The sequence below is a fragment of the Sceloporus undulatus genome, chromosome 1 (assembly GCF_019175285.1).
Source record: "Sceloporus undulatus isolate JIND9_A2432 ecotype Alabama chromosome 1, SceUnd_v1.1, whole genome shotgun sequence".
NCBI lineage: Eukaryota > Metazoa > Chordata > Lepidosauria > Squamata > Phrynosomatidae > Sceloporus > Sceloporus undulatus.
Window position 1 is genome coordinate 37,588,586 of NC_056522.1, and position 20,587 is coordinate 37,609,172.

At 41.0% G+C, this 20,587-nt stretch overlaps 1 protein-coding gene across 3 annotated transcripts in view; it reads left to right on the forward strand.

Annotated features, from left to right (window-relative positions):
- Positions 1–800: 800 nt before the first annotated feature.
- The window catches only part of KCNK2 (potassium two pore domain channel subfamily K member 2), a 125,880-nt gene continuing 106,093 nt past the window's right edge, over positions 801–20,587 (forward strand). For 2 of the 3 annotated variants that reach the window (XM_042446131.1, XM_042446132.1), the window contains exons 1-2: positions 801–949; positions 7,221–7,531. In XM_042446131.1, coding sequence (XP_042302065.1) covers position 949; positions 7,221–7,531 — 312 coding nt within the window. In that variant the 5' untranslated portion in view covers positions 801–948. Of the gene's footprint in view, positions 950–3,642; positions 3,668–7,220; positions 7,532–20,587 lie in introns of those variants that run through there. The other variant, XM_042446134.1, reaches the window with a different exon arrangement.

The window sequence follows — 20,587 nt, forward strand, 5'->3', positions numbered from 1 at the left end:
GCGGCGGAGCTGGCTTTTTTTTTGGAGAGAGAGTGAGAGTCTCCAGAGAAGAGCACTGGGGAACCCTGGGAGGCGAAGGAGAAGAAGAGGAGGCGGAGGAGGAGGAGAGACCCAGGGACTTACACACACACACACACACACACACACCCCTGGAGAGGAGACCAAAGCTTTTGCACAGCTACCCAGACTCGGCACGAGACGCACTACACACAGGCACACATACGAACCTACACACACCTAGGGGGGCGCCCACTGCTTTTGTACACTGGCCCAGACTCGGCAGGAGACGCACGAGGCATCACACACACACACACACACACATCTTGAGAAGAGACCAAAGCTTTTTCACCGCTACCCAGACTGGGCAGGAGACGCACCCACGAGGCACCACACACACACACACACACACACACAGAGGGACACACAAACCACGTACACACACCTTGAGGGGAGCCCATTGCTTTTGTATAGTTGCCCAGGCTCGGCAGGAGACGCACGAAGGACACACACACACACACCTAGAGGGGGAGCCCATCCCTTTGCACAGCACGAGGCACCACGCAACTACACACACACGGGGACAGACCCACACACACACACACACACAGAGGGAGAGAGGCGCTGGCAGGGAGCTCCCAGCCCATCCTCTCTCTCGCTCTCTTTGCCTTGCCTCTCGGTGTGTGTTTCTGGGTGTGTGTGTCTCCTGTGTGTGGTGCCTCTTCCGACCCCCGCGTTGGTGGCTCTCTCTCTCTCTCTCTCTCTCTCTCCTCCCTCCCTCCTCCCACCCTACCCCACTTTCTCCCCCCACCCATTTCTTTCCCCCCACCCTGGTTCCAATTTTGTCTTATTTGCTATTTGGTTTTATTTTGCTCTCCAAGTCTGCCTGGCAAGCCTTGGAAAAATGCCTGCCCGTGAAGCGAGGAGGGGGCGCCGGGTCTGGACATAAGAAGTGAGTACTCCTGACAATGGCGCGCCGCTCTGCCTGGCTCTGGCAAAAGGAAGAGGGAGGAGGATGGGGAGCATGCATGCTTCCTTTTGCATCTTGGCTCTAGGGCAGAGGAAAGCCTCCCCCCGGCAGTCGAGCCCCCATCGCCCCTGCCCAATTATGCCCCCCCCCCCCCCGCCCACCTCATGGCAGCGAGGCTCCTGGTGCATGCAACACCTTGGCTTTGCTAGACTTCATCTTTGTGCAAGGTGTGTGCGCGCGCGCGCGCGTGTGTGTGTGTGGAGGGAGAGCGTAAGGCCAGGAGAGACGTCCAGGGGATGCAATGGATCTCCTCATGGACCTCTCATGGACCTTTTAGCCAAAGGTCCACGAAAGGTCCATGGAAATATCTCCTGCATCCTCTGTATAGGCATATGGCCCTTGGCTCGCTGGCTGGCTGGGAACAGCAGCCAAAGGTCCATGACAATATACATAGCATCCCCTGGATGTATAGGTGGCTGTGTATGTATGTGTGTGTGTATGTGTATATGGGGGAAACAACAGCCAAAGGGTCCATGAAAAGAGATATTGCTTCCCCTGGATGTACATGTGTGTGTATATGTATATGTATATTGGAGAAAACTGCAGCCAAAGGTCCATGAAAATAGGTATTGCATCCCCTGGATGTATATGTGTGTGTATGTATGTATATATTGGAGGAAACTGCAACCAAAGGTCTGTGGAAGGTCTGTGTGTGTGTGTGTGTGTGTGTGTGTGTGTGTGTGTATCCCATCTCCTGGATGTATATATGTATGAGTATGAATGTGTAAATGTATATGGGGGAAACAACAGCCAGAGGTCCATGAAAATAAATCTTGCATCCCCTGGATGTATATGTGTGTGTATATATGTATGTTGGAGGAAACTGCAGCCAAAGGTCCATGGAAGGTCCATGAAACAAAATATATGTGTATGTATATGTGGGTGGGAGGAACAACAGCCAAAGGTGCCTGAAGATATACAGTATAGTGCGTCCCCTGGATGTGTATATATATATGTATGTGTATATGGGGGGAGGGGAAATAGCAGCTAAAAGTCTATGAAAATATATATTTCATTCCCTGGATATATATGTGTATAGGGTGGTGGTGGGGGGGGAACAGCAGCCAAAGGCCCACAAAAGGTCTATGAAATTATATATTGCATCTCCTGGATGTGTGTGTGTGTGTGTGTGTATATATATGGGGGGGGCAGCAGCCAAAGGTCCATGAAAATATATATTGGATCCCCTGAATGACATATATATGTATATATCTGGGGTGGTGGTGGGGGAAACAGAAGCCAAAGGTCCCTGAAAGGTCCATTGCCAGCATCCCTAGGAAGATGTTCTGCCTACCGGTTGTTGCCAATGATTTCAGGAGCATCCTGGTTGTGTGTGTGTGTGCGTGAAAGGGGAGAGAAACTGGTTGCTTCTTTGGGGGAAAAAAGAGAGAGATGAAGATTTCTCTCTTGTGAGGCTTTTCAAACACGGGGGGGGGGCTTCTCAGGGTAAAGGCTTCTTGTTTATGTTAGTACATGTGTCGAGGGGGAGTGAAATGGGAGGGCAGCCTTTTGGATGATGCTCATAATGGCTAAGGAGAGTGATGTGCATGGAGGGGCAGTGAAGGATGCTATTCTGTGTAGGATCCGCCTAAGGAGGAGATGCTCTCTACTCTGCCAGCCCTTTTTCCCTTTGTTAGCTCAGCGGCAGATGAGAGAGCTTCCTGAAAGGGAGAGTGGATCAAGCGGAATTTGGAGACTTACACTTAACCCAAGGTAACAGGTTTGCCTTGGGTGTGTGGGGGTGCATTGCAATAAACCTGGATTGCCTGACAGGTGCGAGGCACTCTTCCTCCTCTTGCTATTATTATTTTTATCATCAACATCATTAATGATGCATTATTCTTGCTGTTATTATTATTTAAGAGAACAGGATGTCCAGGTGTATAGCTGCCAGGTCTCTTGCAATAAACCTGGATTGCCACCATTTTGAGGCGGGAGAAGAGTTGGAGCAGGATGACAACATGCTAAGAGAGATCGAAGTGTGAGCAGTGGCATTAAGCAATGATGACATCAAATGGGGATTGCTCCATGTTCCCACCCCTTTTCCTTGCCTGTCACACATTTTCTCACCCTGATCTGCAAGCCGCTTAATATTCTGATCACTTCGGCCCCTACAGAAGTGCAGTGGGCTTCAACTGCTGTTGCTGCAGCTCAGCTGGTGTATAAATTGTCCTGCTGCACATAATCAGTCAAGAACTTAACACCAAAGCCTTTGGGCAGCAGTGTTCAATTACAGTTGTCAAATCTGTGACTCTGGAATAGTTACCCTGAAGTCAATAGGATTAGTTCCATCACATCTATTCTGGGCAGAAGGAGATGGTTGTAAGGCTGAATCGTCAGGCATGATGAAAGATGAGATTCTTTTGTGGCCCTCCTTTGGTGGTGGAAGTTGTTATGGTGTTCACCACAGTGAAAGGAGTTAGGTGTTGCCTCAAGTCTTTCTTGGAAGACTTTTGCATTCTCTTTCCCCCTCCTTATATAGATAGGGATTTCCTCAATACAAACCCTCCCTCTCTCCTCTCATTCAAACTAACCATGTGACTTAGGTCACTCCCTCTTATTAGACCCACACTCTTTCTCCTGCCCTGTTGGGTCCTCCTCTCTTCCTTCTCCATCAACTTTCTTGAGAAAGATGGTGAGGTAAATATTTCTTTTTAACCTGAACTATTCACTAGCTAGATATAGATTAAAGCCATTAGTAAACTGTTTGAACTACAAACTACATGTTTTGTTTTTGAGTCAGTTTCAGTTCTTAGGGAAGCATAGTTAGACAAGAACCATTCTCTGCTATTCTGCTGATTTAAAGCTAGACCCTAACAGGCTTGGCTTTGATATTTTTGATATTTCAATATTTTTGTTTCCTTAACAAAGGGTGTAGGAAACTTAAATTACCTTACAATCCTTAGTTTCTAGGAGCTGGAAAAGAGTAATGACCTGACAATGCTGTCATGAAGGATGGACTATCTGAGTTTCCTCATCTGTTGCTGCTGTCTCTTTTGGGTGGGTAGTGGGAGCTCTAGTCTTATCTTCAGTGCCTGTCTGCCTCTTTCTGTCTTTGGTGATGCTGTAGTGCAGTGTTGTTGTAGTGCTAGTGTGGAATAGTGGTTTGGCTTTTGGACTATGACTCTGGACACCAAGGTTTGAATCCCGCTCTGCCATGGAAACTGACTGAGTGACCTTAAGAAGAGATGGTTAAGAGGTGATATGATAGCCCTGTTTAAATATTTGAAGGGATGTCATATTGAGGAGGGAGCGAGCTTGTTTTCTTCTGCTCCAGAGAACAGAACCCGGAACAATGGATGCAAGTTAAAGGAAAAGAAATTCCACCTCAACATTAGGAAGAACTTCCTGACAGTAAGGGCTGTTTGACAGTGGAACACACTCCTTACTTGGAGAATGGTGAAGTCTCCCTTCTTGGAAGTCTTTAAAGAGAGGCTGGATGGTCATCTGTTGGGAATGCTTTGATTGAGACCTTGTGGTCTCTTCCAACAATGACTCTATGACCTTAGGTGAGTCACATTCTCTCAGCCTCAGAGGGACCCACTGGCAACCTACCCCCCCCCCCCCCCGAACAAATCTTGTTCAGGAAAACCATGTGATAGATTTGTCTTAGGGTTTTCATAGGTTGGAAACAACTTGAAGACACACAACAGCAACAAGTGAGGTTTTACCTCACATTCCTGAAGAACACATTGTACATGGGGATAATGATATGGATGACTAATGTGTTCAGCCACCTTCTGCTTCCCTTATGACATGTCCACATTTCAGGATGGTGGAGGGTGAAGGGAGAAGACTTATAGAGAGTCATACGTATGTATGAGTGATTTGTATGATAACCCTGTTTTAAGTATTTGAATGGGTGTCACACTGAGGATGGAGCAAGCTTGTTTTCTGCTGCTCCAGAGACTAGAACACGGAATGATGGATGCAAGCTACAGGAAAAGAGATTCCACCTCAACCTGAGGAGGAACTTCCTGACAGTAAGAGCTGTTCAATAATGTAACACACTCACTCAGAGAGTGGTGGAGTCTCTTTTGGAGGTCTTTAAAGAGAGACTGGATGGCCATCTGTTAGGGCTGTTTTGATTGAGTATTTCTGCATCGCAGGAGGTTGGACTAAATGGCCCTTGGGGTGTTTTCCAACTGTACAATTCTATGATTCTATGTGTTCAAGCTGTGGACTTTTTCCTACCAGAACTGAAAGGAACATTTTTCTCAGTCAAAGTAACCCAGTGATATATTTTTGAATACTGACATTCAACAGTGCCAATATGATATCTCTGGCCTCATTTCCACTTTCAAATATATCAGATTGTGATCTGAATCGATGGATTGATTCGACAGCAGAGCGTGGTTCACACTGCATTTGCCCCAATCTCATTTTCTTGTAAAATAACCCACTTCTCATTCACATTGACCAGTGTTTCGATTCCAAAGTGACCCTTTTCAGTGGATGATCATCTGATCATGCCATAAAAAATAGATTCCTATCTGCATCCTGTTCACACTTGTGCTGAATCGATTTATTGCAAAAGACTCAGAAAAAATGAGCATCAAAAAAAAAAGCACGTTAAATGGGTCTAGTGCATGGCCTCCCTCTCCAAACCACTTCAGCAATTTGGCTCAAGTGCGAACAAAGGTAATTTAAACCATTTCAAACTGGTTTGCAAACCAGTTTAAAACATAGTGGGAATGAAGCCTCTGTGGTCTTCACCATGTTGATGTGACATCTGATTGATAATCATTATGAACAAGTTTTGAGGACAATCTAATTTACATGATGTTGAGGTAAGAAAATCTTAGCCCCCCCCTCATGAAATATTTTCTCATGTAATCCCCAGACAGGTGCTTGATTCTCCTGCCCCCAGTTAAGTACTATCATTTCCACTGGCTCACAGAGCTAGTGTGGTGTAACAGTATATGAGTGATTTGTATGATAAACCTGTTTTAAGTATTTGAATGGTGTCATATCAAGGATGGAGCAAGCTTGTTTTCTGCTGCTCCAGAGACTAGGACACGAAATTATGGATGTAAGCTACAGAAAATGAGATTCCACCTCAGCATGAGGAGGAACTTCCTGACAGTAAGAGCTATTCAACACTCCCTCAGAGAGCTTTGAAAAGCATGAGCTTTGGACTATGATTGGAGAACAGGGTTCAAACCCCTGCTCAGCCATGGAAACCCACTAGGTGACCTTGGGCAAGTCACACATTCTTCAGAGGAACCTTCAGAGGAAGGCAATGGCAAACCCTCTTTGAACATATTTTGCCAAGAAAACCACATGATAGGTTTGCTTTAGGGTTGCCATAAGTCAGAAACAACTTGAAGACAAACAATTATTTGGAAATACTTTCCACGTGATGCTGCTTACAATGAACTGCTATTGAAAATTATACATGAGAGGAAAGGATGATACAAATAATAATGCATTTTTCTAAGTCCAACATATTGTGTGTGGGTGTGCACGTGTAAGGTTTTAGAAGTGATTATTTGTATTAACTATTTGCCTTTAAGCTAAAAGTAAACTCATTTGCAACAAATTTCATTTACAACTAATCTCATTTACATCAAAATGAACTAAAAAGGGTTGATTTGAGAAAATATATGTACAATTGGCCCTCTTTTTTCATGGGGGATTCATTCTGGAGCCCTCGTGAAAATGGAGTTTCACATATATTCAAGCCCCATTGGTTTGAATATAGGCGGGGGGTGGACGGGTGCATGTCATGGGCGCATGTCCCATTCTTTTCCCCGCCATTCATCCCTTGCACATAAGTGAGGGATGTGAGTCTGAAGACCGTGAGAATGGAGGGAGGATTGTAATTATCAGATAGTAATCATTATTATGTGATTAGTGCATTATGTGATTGGTGCTGTGTTCTTTGAGTTAGCCATGTACTTATTTCTGAATGTCTGGACTGTAGACATTATAACCGGTCAGTCAAAAACAAGAAAAAATGAACTAAGCAGTGTTGCCACAACAAGTTGCTGGAACCTCTTGTTCTATGGTACATTCTTGAGAAGTGAACAACATGAGTCTCTTTGCAGAGTATCACTGAAGTTAAGTTGTCACATGAATTAATAGGTTCCCTCTAACCCTCTAGCAAGAAAGAAAAAGTACTGAATAAATTTCCGACAAACCTCATAAAAATAAAAATTAACATTCTTGTCTTCTCCCCATTTTTTATCAGTGGCGGCACCTGACTTGCTGGATCCCAAATCTGCCACTCAGAACTCCAAACCCAGGCTGTCATTTTCTACCAAACCCACTGTGCTTGCTTCACGGGAAGAGAGTGATACAACAATTAATGTTATGAAATGGAAGACGGTCTCAACCATTTTTCTGGTGGTGGTTTTGTATCTGATTATTGGAGCTACTGTGTTCAAAGCCTTGGAGCAGCCACATGAAACTAACCAGAGAACAACGATTGTCATCCAGAAGCAGCTATTTGTGTCACAGCATTCCTGTGTGAATGACACAGAACTTGAAGACTTAATTCAGGTAATTCCCTGTATAGAAGTGTGCTCTTTATCATGTTTTAAAAGGAATATAATTTCTTAGGTTACATAGAGATTGCTATACTGACCATGACTGATATTTGTAAGGAGCAGCATTTGGCAAAGGTAATTTGATGTAAGACTTATTTATTTATTTAATTCAAGGATTTATATCCTGCCTTTCTCCCACAATGGGATTCACATGCAGCAGTAATTGTTTACTTCATTGTCATATCAGGGTTGCAGTGAAGCTGGCCTTTCCCATTAAATGCATCTGCTGTGTTTCTTTTTCATTTGCTATTCACTGCAGATGTAATACAGTGTATTTTTTCTTGAACTAGATAAGTAATCTAGATGTTCCTTGGTAAATGGATAGACAACAGAAATAAGAGCCATACTAGCTGCACTTGAGAATTATTCCTGGGTATAACCAAATATAAATAATTATTTGTAAGAAGCATATGCAACAATAACAGGGTACGACATAGAATTTGGATCACCTTCCATGCTGCACAGTATTGTGGACAGAAAGATGTCTTTGTTGGTATCCTTTGGAGAAAAGGCCAGTGTAAATGTGTCATGGTGCAGAGTGTAAATGAGACATAGGGGGCAGAGTTGAAGGATGTATTAGTTCCTGTTGCCCCCTTTTTTTGATTGGACTTTGTCAATTCATTCTCCTGCCTCTGATATAGACCTTTGCTGGTTGGTCCAAGGCTGGGTAGGAATTCCTGTCTCCTTTTCCACAGGTTTTCCCCCCATTACCTTACCCCAGTGCTTCTCAATTATTTTCTGTCATGCCCCTCCTAGGAAGAAGAAAACATTTCGCGCCCCCCGCGTGACTGTAAATAGTATCATTTGTCTATAAAATTGTTTAAGTACACCTCTGCATAACAGAGCCTCACGCCCCCCTTTACGGAGCCTCGCGCCCCCCCCTGGGGGTCCCGCCCCACTATTTGAGAAAGGCTGCCTTACACTATTGACTGGGGACTGTGTCTGTTGGCTTCTGGTAGAGCCTTAAATATGGTATATGCTCAACTATAAGTCAACCTCATGTATAAATTGACGGTAGTTTTTGTGGCCAAAACTATGGTATTTTGATGTGACTCACGAATAAGTCGAGAGTAAAGAGATTCCACCTCAACATTAGGAGAAACTTTTTGACAGTAAGAGCTGTTTCACTCCCTCAGAGTGTGGTGAAGTCTCCATCCTTGGAGGTCTTTAAAAAGAGACTGAATAGCCATCTGTTGGGGATGCTTTGATTGTAATTGCCTGCATGGCAATGGGTTGGACTGGATGGCCCTTGTGGTCCCTTCCACCTCTATGATTCTATGATTCCATAGGATGCCTTATATTCTACTGGAGTGGCATTAGACCCTTTACAGTGCAATCCTATACAAGTCAATTCTAGAATAAGATGCACTGGGGCTTGCTTCAGTGTGGTGATTACTTTACTGCAAGTGTGTAAGATTAGCATCATATATTTTTTGTTTTCTTTAACTATCAGCATGATTTTTGCCCAAATTTATCTCAGTAGCATTGACTCTAAAGTTCATGTAAGGGTGAATGAAATTATGATATACCAACTCTAATAGATGAATCTGTTTCTGGTTTGTGTAACTTTATATGTATTTACCCATAATTACTTTCACTTTACAGATTCATCTGTGATTCTAACAATACCTTTCAAAATCATTGCTATTCTACATTGGCGAGACCTCCACTGGAATATGCTGGGCATCACAGTTTATTAACATAGAACATTAGTCTCAAACATTTTATGCAGACATTTACAATGGTTGTCCTGGCTAACCAAGCCAAATAAAAACACTTCTGTTCAAATGTGTCCTCACTAATGCTTGGTTGTACAGGGCTCCAGTTTAGTAACAAGAAAAGTTGACAAATTGATAGTGTTCAATTGATAGTCGTGTAGCACTTTACAATGGCTGAAATCCTCAAGTGTTCCAGATCCAAACTCTTGTTTTTAATAATCACACTTAAGATAGTTGTGTGGGGGCTTCAGGTTAATATGAAAAAGATCCATGTTATCCTGTGACCAACTGGTAGGATGGGTTTTTGGTGAGGATGGAGTGATTTTACTCCACTAAACAGTTATATGTTTATTGTGTCATGTGTATTCTTGGGCTTACTTTATAGTATCTCTGGAAAGGTACAGTGTGCTTGTCCTCTGAGATCCCTATGGCATACTGACTGCAGTTCTGTAGCAGCTAGTGACAAAAGAAGCTGTCTGTCTTCTTGTTAAGAGTCTGCCCTCCATTTCTGCCAACCTGTCATCTTTTGTAGTTACTTAATTGCTGTTGAAAATACATTGTGTTCAGGAGAGGAGTTTAGTTGCTTATTCATTGTACAATTACAGTATAATAACAGTTTTGCTCCAAAGAGGATTGTTCTCTGGTGTGATTCAACACATAAACAGTATTTTTGAACTGAATTTTCTGAAAGATATGAAGGTAAACATTGGGCAATAGTATAGTATTAAGACAGCACTAATTAAAAGGTCTGTGTGAAGAAAATTACAGAAATTTTTTCACTACAATGTTATATTTTGTGGCAGTAGTTGTGTATTACCTTGTTCTAGGCTAAAATTAAATCTAGGTCTTAAAGATGGAAACATACTCTTTAAAAACAGTTTATGGCTAAGGAACAGGACCAAGGGTATATCTACACTGTAAAAATATTGCCGTTTGAACACCACGTTAAGCACTGTAGCTCTATCCCATTGAATCCTGGGAGTTGTTGTTTGACAGGGCCTTTAGCCTTTTCTGCCAAAGTGCCAAAGTGTGCTGGTGCCTCACAAGAGATTACAAATCCCAGGATTCTATAGGATGGAGCCATGGCAGTTAAAGTGGTATTAAGCTACATTAGTTTTACAATGTAGATGTACTTTAAGGAAGGAGCTGAACGTGGTGGAATTACAATTCTGTTGACTGACATTGAAAATGTTGACACCACTTTAATTGCCATGGCTCCATCCTATACTCCCTCGGAGTGTACTGGAGTCTCCTTCCTTGGAGGTCTTTAAGCAGAGGCTAGATGGCCATCTATTGGGGATGCTTTGATTGGATTTCCTGCATGGCAGGGGGTTGGACTGGATGGCCCATGCGGTCTCTTCCAACTCTATGATTCTATGATTCTATGGAATCCTGGGATTTGTAGTTTTGTGATATATGTAGTTTTGTGATATATTTAGCCTTCTGTGTCAGAGTGTTCTGGTGTCACAACAAACTACAGATCCCAGAATTCTGTAGAATAGAGTCAAGGCAGTTAAATTAGTGTTAAACTTCATTATTCCTATAGTGTAGATGCACTTCTAGGGGCAGTGAATACGTTTTTTGAAGTGGTGTAGTGGCAAATTTTGAAAAGCAGGCACTCACCATGAATGTATTAATAGCCATCCACCCAAGGGGAGTGATTCCAAGAATTTAGGCTTCTCTACTGATCCATATCAATAAACCAGATAGCATCTGTATGAAGAATATATGTTTTGAAAAGCTCATTGGTCTTAATGTTACATTCCAGACCAGGAAATTTTAAAATACAGTACTTTGCACTGCAGCAGGGATAGCTGGCATTTGGGTGGGGGATCCCTCCACAGCTACAGTGAAGATTTCAGCTGAGCTCCAATGAAACAGTACAGCCAATAAATGGAAGATAAGAGATCATAGAATCGTAGAGTTGGAAGAGACCACAAGGGCTATCCAGTCCAACCTCCTGCCATGCAGGAACTCCCAATCAAAGCCTCCCCAACAGATGGCCATCCAGCCTCTTTCTAAAGACCTCCAAGGATGGAGACTTCACCACACTCCAAGGGAGTGTGTTCCACTGTCAAACAGTTTTTACTGTCAAGAAGTTCCTCCTAATGTTGAGGTGGAACTGGACACAATATTCCAGGCGGGGTCTGACCAGAGCAGAGTAGAATGGCACTATTACTTCCCTTGATCTAGACACTATATTTTTATTGATGCAGCCTAAAATTGCATTGGCCTTTTTAGCTGCCGCATCATACTGTTGACTCATGATTGATGTCTCTACTGATCAAGAAGTTATGCTGCTTTCATCCTTTGGATCCCAGCTACAGTACAACATGGGTGTGCCCACATTTTTAGAAGAGCTGTAGACTTGATATGTGTTTTTTTAACTACAAACATGATTCTTGCCAGAATTTATCTCAATAGCATTGATGGTAAAGTCAATGTGTAATTGTATGTGATACATGTTATCCTTAATCCACTTACTCTGGATGAGGCATGGTGGTTTTAAGTGTGGGTTTTGGGTTTTTTTTGGTCATAAATAGTCATTCATTTCCTCTTTTCTCATACATTTATTTTACTCACCTTTTTTTTATAGCTGAGTATTATAACATTCCCAGGTTATAGAATTAAAGACATAGCTGTGTTATTCTGGATCATTATACAAAGGGATCTCTGAGACTGACTGAGAGAAGGAAGTTGGTAGCAAAAGCTTTTGTATACTATGTCTACTTCCTCAGATGCATGAGATAGTATTCCCAGGTTTTACTGAATTGCCAATTGTGTGGACATAGTCATCAATATGGATTTCCTCTCTCTCCTGCAACTACCCAGAAATCAGTTCAGGACCCTCCTGAGTAGATTTGGAAGAGGCACAAGTGATTGCAGGTTGGAGAAGAGGAAAGATAGGTCCCATTGTGTGACAGGAGGCTTGTTCACATGATTTGGATGTAGGCACCTCTTGGTTCCGGTATAAGAATCAGGTGTTGAGGGAATATGACTTTCTCTGCCTGTAGAATTAATGCAGTTTGACACCACTCTAACTGCCATGGCTCAGTGCTGTGGAATTTTTTGGATTTTTAGTTTAATTCTACAAACTGTATTAATTCTGCAGTGTGGCAACAGCCATTGACTCTGTACTATTTCTAGAATGCATACTGGACTCTTCCAGATGATCATTCAAAGATATAGCCATATTAGTCTGTAGAATCAGTATGTAGAGAGATTTTGTAGCACCTTTGAGACTAAATGAAAGAAAGAAATTGGCAGCATGAGCTTTCATAGACTTCAGTTTACTTCCTGAGATGCATTATGCAGATGTGTAATGCATCTGAGGAAGTAAACTGAAGGCTACAAAAGTTCATGCTGCCAATTTCTTTCTTTCAGATGATGATATACTTTATAAATGGGATAGACCAAACGTATTTATGATTCCAATGTGTTTCAGGCCCTTTTACATTAAAAAGAGTGCTTCAGGGAAATTTTGAATAATCACTATTTGATACAGTAGTACTGTACTGTACTACACTGATCAAAAAGTGTGTACAACTTAATCTTTATAAGTTCATTATAATTAAAAGGGTTAAAAAACTGTGTTGGAATAATAAAACAAACGAACAAGCTTCATTTATATATCAGTTCATACTGCCTAAGCAGTTTACAACTGTAAGCTAATTTGGCCCCAACAATCTGGGTACTCCTTTTAGTGACCTTGGAAGGATGCAAGCCTGAGTCAAGCTTGAGCCCTTTTGCTGGTGTTGAACTCGCAACCTCGTGGTTTTGAGTGAGCGTCTGCAGTACAGGCATTTAACCACTGTGCCACCAGGGCTCCTGTACTTGCCTACCTCTAGACTTTTTAAACTCTTGGTGGCCTATTTGGAGTTCCCCTTTTCTCAGATAATGCCATATCCATTAATCCTTAATCCACTTACTTTGGAGTAGGCCTATTACAGTAGGTCTATTACTTTCAGTGTGCCTTTAAGTAGATTTTAGGGCTCTGTTATCATAGATAGAAATGGCTTATTCATGTTAGCCTTTCTCCATAACTATATTTGTGTTCATCCTTTTAATACCAGTGATATGAAGAAAGATTTACAGTACCAGGAGTGTACTATACAATAAATCTGACCATGTTAAATTTTCAAGGAGATTTTTGTAATGGGATTTCCATCACAAAACCAATGTGTACCTTCCATTTTAGCTTCATTTCTGTGTAGCTGAGTTCTCTCCCTTTCCCCCGTCCCACTATAATTCCCCTTTCTCAGATATTGTGCTGTTTGAATGTCACAACTGCCCAAATGTTTTCCTTGCCCAAGTGCTTGTATTTCCCATAGTTTATTTGCCTACTTCAGTTTGAGGCAGTCAGTATGCTTCCTACTGAGGTGGTATCTGTTTATTATAACGTGAAGTCCAACCTGGTACTGGAAACCTTTGATGGGCAGGATGGGCAAAAAATACTTTAGAGGTAACCTGAGAGAGCCCTGCCTGCCACATAGCTGGCTGTGTGAATCCAACTGGATCATATTTGTGCAGATCTCATGCCTTTCTGTCTGCTTGCAATGGCACCCAGGAGCACCATCACAACCTTCTCCTTTCCTCCTCTTGTGTCTCACTAGACAGAAACATGTCTCTTACTCAGTCAGGGACAGGGACTTGTATTTTCCAGTTTTGATTCAATCAGTATGCTCCATACTGAGAAATATATATATTTGTTTATCATAACTTGAATTAGTTCTAATGAGTTTTGTCAACATTTCATTAGTTTTCTTTCCTCTCGCCCCCCCTCGTTTTGTTGGGTCTGCCTTTCTTGAAATCCAGTACTGTTACACTGAGCATTCTGTGAGGTAAAAATCACAAGAAAAGATGTGACTTAGTGTGATATTAAAACATGATTGTGTATTCCTATATGGTAGGGAGTTGGACTGGATGGCCATTGTGGTCTATTCCAACTCTATGATTCCATATAAATGCTGAAACCCAACATTATACAATTCACACATTGCCCAATGAATACCAGGTGATGTAGGCTACATTTCAGAGGAAGGAACTGGCAAGTCCACCCTTGAGTATTTCTTGCCTTTGCTAAATTAATGTGTCATCATAATTTAATAGGTGACTTGATGGCACACACACACCAGGCAACATTCCCTAAATACTGAAAAATAACTTCTGCATGAGTGGGATCTATGTGTGATGGTGACATATACAAATGGCACATTTGGCATCTGGATTACATCACTAATTCTAAGAAATCTCAGTGTTGTGTATGGTGGTAGATCAGAATATGGACCATAAACCTCATACAGTGGACCCTTCTTATTGAATCATAGAATCATAGAATCATAGAGTTGGAAGAGACCACAAGGACCATCCAGTCCAACCCCCTGCCATGCAGGAAATCCCAATCAAAGCATCCCCGACAGATGGCCATCCAGCCTCTGCTTAAAGACCTCCAAGGAAGGAGACTCCACTACACTTTGAGGAAGTGCATTCCATTGTCGAACAGCCCTTACTGTCAGGAAGTTCCTCCTAATGTTCAGGTGGAATCTCTTTTCCTGTAACTTGCATCCATTGTTCTGGGTCCTGTTCTCTGGAGCAGCAGAAAACAAGCTTGCTCCCTCCTCAATATGACATCCCTTCAAATATTTAAACAGGGCTATCATATCAGTTATGGAAATCATATCAACATAAGGAAATCTAAGCAGTATAACAGCTCACATGCACACCTATGAAGAAACTGACAAGAATGTTCTTTATTCAGTGCATCAAAATATCCAGTATTTACTTTAGTTTGTATGTTCTATCCTAATGCTTCCTGTCATAAAATGGTTATGCTAACCATTTTCAGTGATATATGGACAACCCAGGTTATTGACACTTTCAGAACCTTCTTCAAATCTTTTCAAACCTCTGCCTCAGACCATTTGTTTAGCCCAAAATACAATTGAAGTCTCGATTAGTTAGACACAGATTTTTGATCTCTCTTCCAGCCTCTGTATTAGCACTTCAACTATTAGAAAAAACGTATGCATGGGATTTAAATGTTGCTTCTAGTGATCAGCAATTTGACCAATTGCAGATCACCACAACTCATATTATTCAGTGGGGCATGTGCACGCAGAGGTGCTGATGTGGACACACACACACACATCCCTGCCCATTTAACAATATGGGGCAAAACCATCCATATTTTTTCCCAACTGTGGGGAACTGGAATTGAACCCCTGGGGATGGGAAAGTCCATACTATTATTGGCCCCCATGTGGAGACCAAAAAATGCATTACCACACTAGTGTATGAATGGACTGATTCAATGAAAAGCCTTCATATGTGTCAGTCACAAAGCTTGGGAACCTTTTTTTTTTAAATGAAACCTCTTAGAAACAACCAGCTGGAATTACTCATATTGGCTGAGGATTCTCTGAGCTGTAGTCCCAAAAGTAACTTTCCTAAGCTCTGGCCATTATGTTAGTTAATTGACGGGCATTTTTGCGTTTGAAAGTCAAACACTTGTAAATACAAACCTGATATAGAGTTCCAAGCACCTTCCAAACAGTTCTAAAATGTTAGTATTTTGACATCACTGCAATCAAATCTAAAGCCAGCGAGCCACATGTCATGTTCTTACATCAACTAGTGTATGGTAAAACACTACATAATATTAAGGAGAATGAATTACATTATAGTATTAGGAAATTTGCATAGTGTTTTCTGAATTCGTATTGGTGGTTTCACTTCATGATTTGAATGATACAAAAGTCTGATGGGTGATGGAATATAACACAATTTTCCCCAAAAAATCCAAAGTTTTCTGAATGTTTGCGTAAAGCATAATAATAGTTCAAGTCTAATCCTCAGGTTTTGTCAGCCTTGGTTCATAATGTGCCTTTTAGAGCAAAACTACAGAGGTCTTAAAAGTTTGTTCAGGAAGTATCTAAAGTAGTAGAAAACTTTATTTCAGTGGTTCCAGTATATAACACACCATTGTTTTTTATTTCTGTAGTGGGTGTAACAGAAACGCTGACAGAGAAACTTTTTAAATTTGGTGTGCTAATCTGAAAGTGGCCAGAAGTTAAATGGAAATCAAGTACATTCATTTCCAACTAAAATCTTAGAGTGCAATGCTTTTGCCCTAGTGAAAATTTTTAATAAAAAAATAGCATTGGTTTTTCTAAAAAAAAAAAAAAAAGTCATCTTTCTGAGAGGTCTCTCTTTAAGAACAAAACAAACCTTGATTCAGTGGAAGTGCATAATAGATCACTTGATTAATGTTTCAGGCATTATTTAGACTATCAGCTATTACAGAATTCAAAGGGACTGGAGGATTGTCCTCACTGGATGAATCTAGATGTTCCTTGTGATTTATCTATTTACTGTGCTGATTAAAACAATTTACTTGTATTACTTGTAAAAGAAACATAATTGATCCACGTGAATTGGATCTCAACAGTCTTCCAGATTATGACCCTTATTTTGCTGTAGAAGAAAGGAAAGAAAAAAAACATGAATGATCCACCCTGTAGAATTAAAGCAGTTTGACACCACTTTGACAACCACGACTCTATCTTACAGAATCCTGGGACTTATAGTTTGCTGAGGCATCAGTACTCTCTGACAGACCAGGCTGAATACCTCACCAAACTACAAATCCCAGGATTTTGTAAGATAGAGTCATGGCAATTAAAGTGATTTCAAACTGCTTGAAATCTGCAGTGTGGGTAGCACCCCTAGTTACTTCTAAGGCTCTTGACAGTGCCACATTATTAGAGAAGAACTAAGGATTTTTTTTTAAAAAAATGCCTAATATAACATGTGAATGTGTCAAGCAGGTGTTATTTTACAAACATATTAACCATAGACAGGTTTGGCTGTTTTGGCTATGGGTATTCTCATTGGAAAACATAAGGTTCTTACTACATAATGATTTAAAAAGCCCAAAGAAATTCATGCAATGGGTCTGATAATTTTGCATTATGTACCCTTTGCTAAACTGCATCCATCTGTCCTGCCTCTCTTTTTGATTTCAGTTATCTGTACATCTTTATATAACTAGATTAGCTAGAGAAATCATACAGTAGCACAGTAAATGTAAGATGAATGATTAATTTGTCGATGAGACACCCTAATTTCACATGAAGAAGGTCAATGACTGGGGGGGAAACCCTGCACCAAGTTCATTCAAGTTTTCTTTTCTCTGCCTGCATTCTATTGCTTGGAAGATGAATTTAATGATGTAATATGATTTACCATGGATTTCACATAGTTTCTGATCCTATGATTCAAACCATTCATATATATATTGCTGCATGAATCTAAATATTGTTTCAGATGAAGTACAACAATAATATGTGACTTTCAATACTGAATTGAAATTTATAATGATACTGCAAGTAGGAATGTGTTAAAATAGTTCGAGCTGCAGCCTTGAGAAGCAACTAAGAAATGCATATAATATTTATATATGTGAATTCAATGTATGCACAACTGGTTGAGAATGAACACCTTCCTAATTACCTGATATTGGCAATTGAAGTGGTGTTCTTGATCAGTGTGATACCAGAAAGAGTCAGTTAGGCTTGCACTGGTCTATACCTCCTTGAGGGAGATTGGGAATAAAGATAGGACTACTGTTATGTTTTTCTTTTATGCATCTCTCCATATAATAAGCCTGTATAATTAACTTATATATTGCCTTTTCTTTAATACTGAGACTCAAGACAACTTACAAAAATTGAAACAAATACAGTTAAAAGCACTTACAAAGTCATGAAGAAAAAACATGTAGAAAGTTATTAAAATGTAGTCAGAACTACCCAGAGACATAAAACTATTTGAAACAAACCCATTCAAAATTGAAATATAAAAATCAACAAAATGGCACACTGTTAAAACTCCCAGCAGTCAGTTCCTAAAAGTTTCTGAAATAATAATAAAAAATCACATGTAGAGGGAATGACAGCAAGGAGCAAGCCATCCTAGCATCCCTGGGAAGGTAATCCCAAACTCTGGGAGCAGCCTCTGAGAAGGCCTTCTTCCTTGTACCCATCAGACATGGCTGCAAAAATGGTGGGATCAAGAGAAGGCCCTCCCTTGAAGATCTTAGAGTCTGAGCGAGCTCATCCTGGAAAATAAAATCCTTTAGATACCTTGGAGGCAAGCCATTATACTTGATGCCAACACCTATACTTTATAGGTCATAATCAGTACTTTGAATTATGCCTGGAAATAGACCAGTACCCTGTGGAGCTGTTGCAACAAGGGAGTTGTATATTCTCTGTAGCCAACAAACTAATCTGGTTGCATTTATTTTGGCCATGTGATGATTCTGAACACTTTTCAAAGCCAACCCCACAGAGGCCGCATTATATTAATTGAAATGAGATGTAACAAAGGGAGTGTCAATATGGCCAGTTCAGAGATTTTAAGGAATGGGAACAGCTGGCTCATTGGCTTTAATGATGTAAATATACACCTGGCCACTGCCAAAACCTGGACCTCCAGACTCGTGGCTGAATCTAGGACTACATTTGAACTGAAAACCTGTGACTTCAGGGTGACATAATCCCATACAGTATAGGCCGAATCCATAGTCTCTGGTTTTCATTTTGGACAGAAACGCCTGTGTTTTGTTTGGATTATGCTTCAAGTTGTTTGCTCTCATCCAAGACATTACTTATGACCAATATCCGTTTAGCATGGAAACAGCTTCTTTGGAGTTAAGTAGAAAGGAGAAATAGAGCTAGATGTCATCAGCATACTATTGACCTCTTCACCAAAATCTTGGACAACATCTGGCAATTCAATAGCAATAGCAGCTACATTTCTATACCACTGTAAATTTACAGCGCTTTATAAATAAAGGTTAATAATAATAATAATAACTTCATACTGAACTAAGCAGTCTCTAAGCAACGGGTTTCATGTATATGATAAATATGTAGTATGGGACCAGAACAGAACCCAAGGAACTCAACAGGCCAAGAATCATGGAGCAGAATAGGAATTGCCTATCACACTTTCAGGACTCTCCCCTTCTGAAAAGAATGCAGCCACTATAAAACAGTGCTTCCAACTACCATCTCAGCAAAGAAGCCCAGAAGAATACCATAGCTGATGGTTTTGAAAACCACTGAGATGTCCAGCAAACCCAACAGGGAAACACTTCTCCTGTTCAGTTACCAGTGTAGGACATCCACTGAGGTGAACAAAGTTGTCTCTAATGGCCAAAGTTGGCTTGAGGTGGGATTGGCATAGACCTATGTAATACACTGAGGAACCTGTATTACTCAAAGGCCATTGTATGATTTAGTGGAATATTGAAGACTGGCTAATAACTATCAAACATAGTGGGATCCAAGGAACATTTTCTGAGTAGAGTCAAGTATCCTTCAATATGTTGGGACCTTGCCTTGATGTGAAGAGACACTGACCACAGCCTTAACTCAGTCAAACTCTGGCCTCTTTAATGAACCCAGATAGGCAAAAATATAGAACATGTGGTGGCTATTTCCTCACCAAGCATTGTGTTCACATCCTCAGTCTGCAAAATCTCACTGGAGTCTTCCCTGGCTGCATTCGCACTGCACCCAGGTTGACACCAATTTAATTGTCATAGCTCAGTGATAGGGAATCCTAGGATTTATAGTTTATTGTGGCACCACACCTCTCTGACAAAGAAGACTAAAATATCTCACAATACTACAAACCCCAGAACTCCATAGCATTGAGGCATAACAATGAAAGTGGCCTTAACTTGGATTATTTCTGTAACGTAGATGCAGACGCTATGATTGATGTTTTAGCTCCACTTTCATCTTTGCGACTCTGACCTTCTGAAAGACATCCCACATTTCAATTCTGCTTCTCTATTAGGTATGGTAAAGTTCTACAGGGTTTCAATCTGTGTTGTTGTTCTGTGCCCTCAAGTCATTTCTGATTTATGACGGCCCTAAGGTGAAACTGTCATGGGTTTTTCTGGCAAGATTTGTTCAGGCAGTGGGGTTGCCTTTGTCTTCCTTTGAGGCTGAGAAAGTATTTATTTATTTATTTATTTATTTATTTATTGTATGACTTGTCCAAAGTCACCCAGTGGATTTCCATGCTCTAGTGGTGATTCAGACACTGGTCTCCCAGGGTCCTAGTGCAACACTTAGACCACTGTACCACACTTGGTCTACAGTCTTACAATCTCTACATATCTAAAGGCAGGGAACAATGAGGACACCTTAAGCATTGCTATGCTTTTACAGTGCTTCCTCAAGGACTGATCCACAATTAAAATCAGCTATGATACT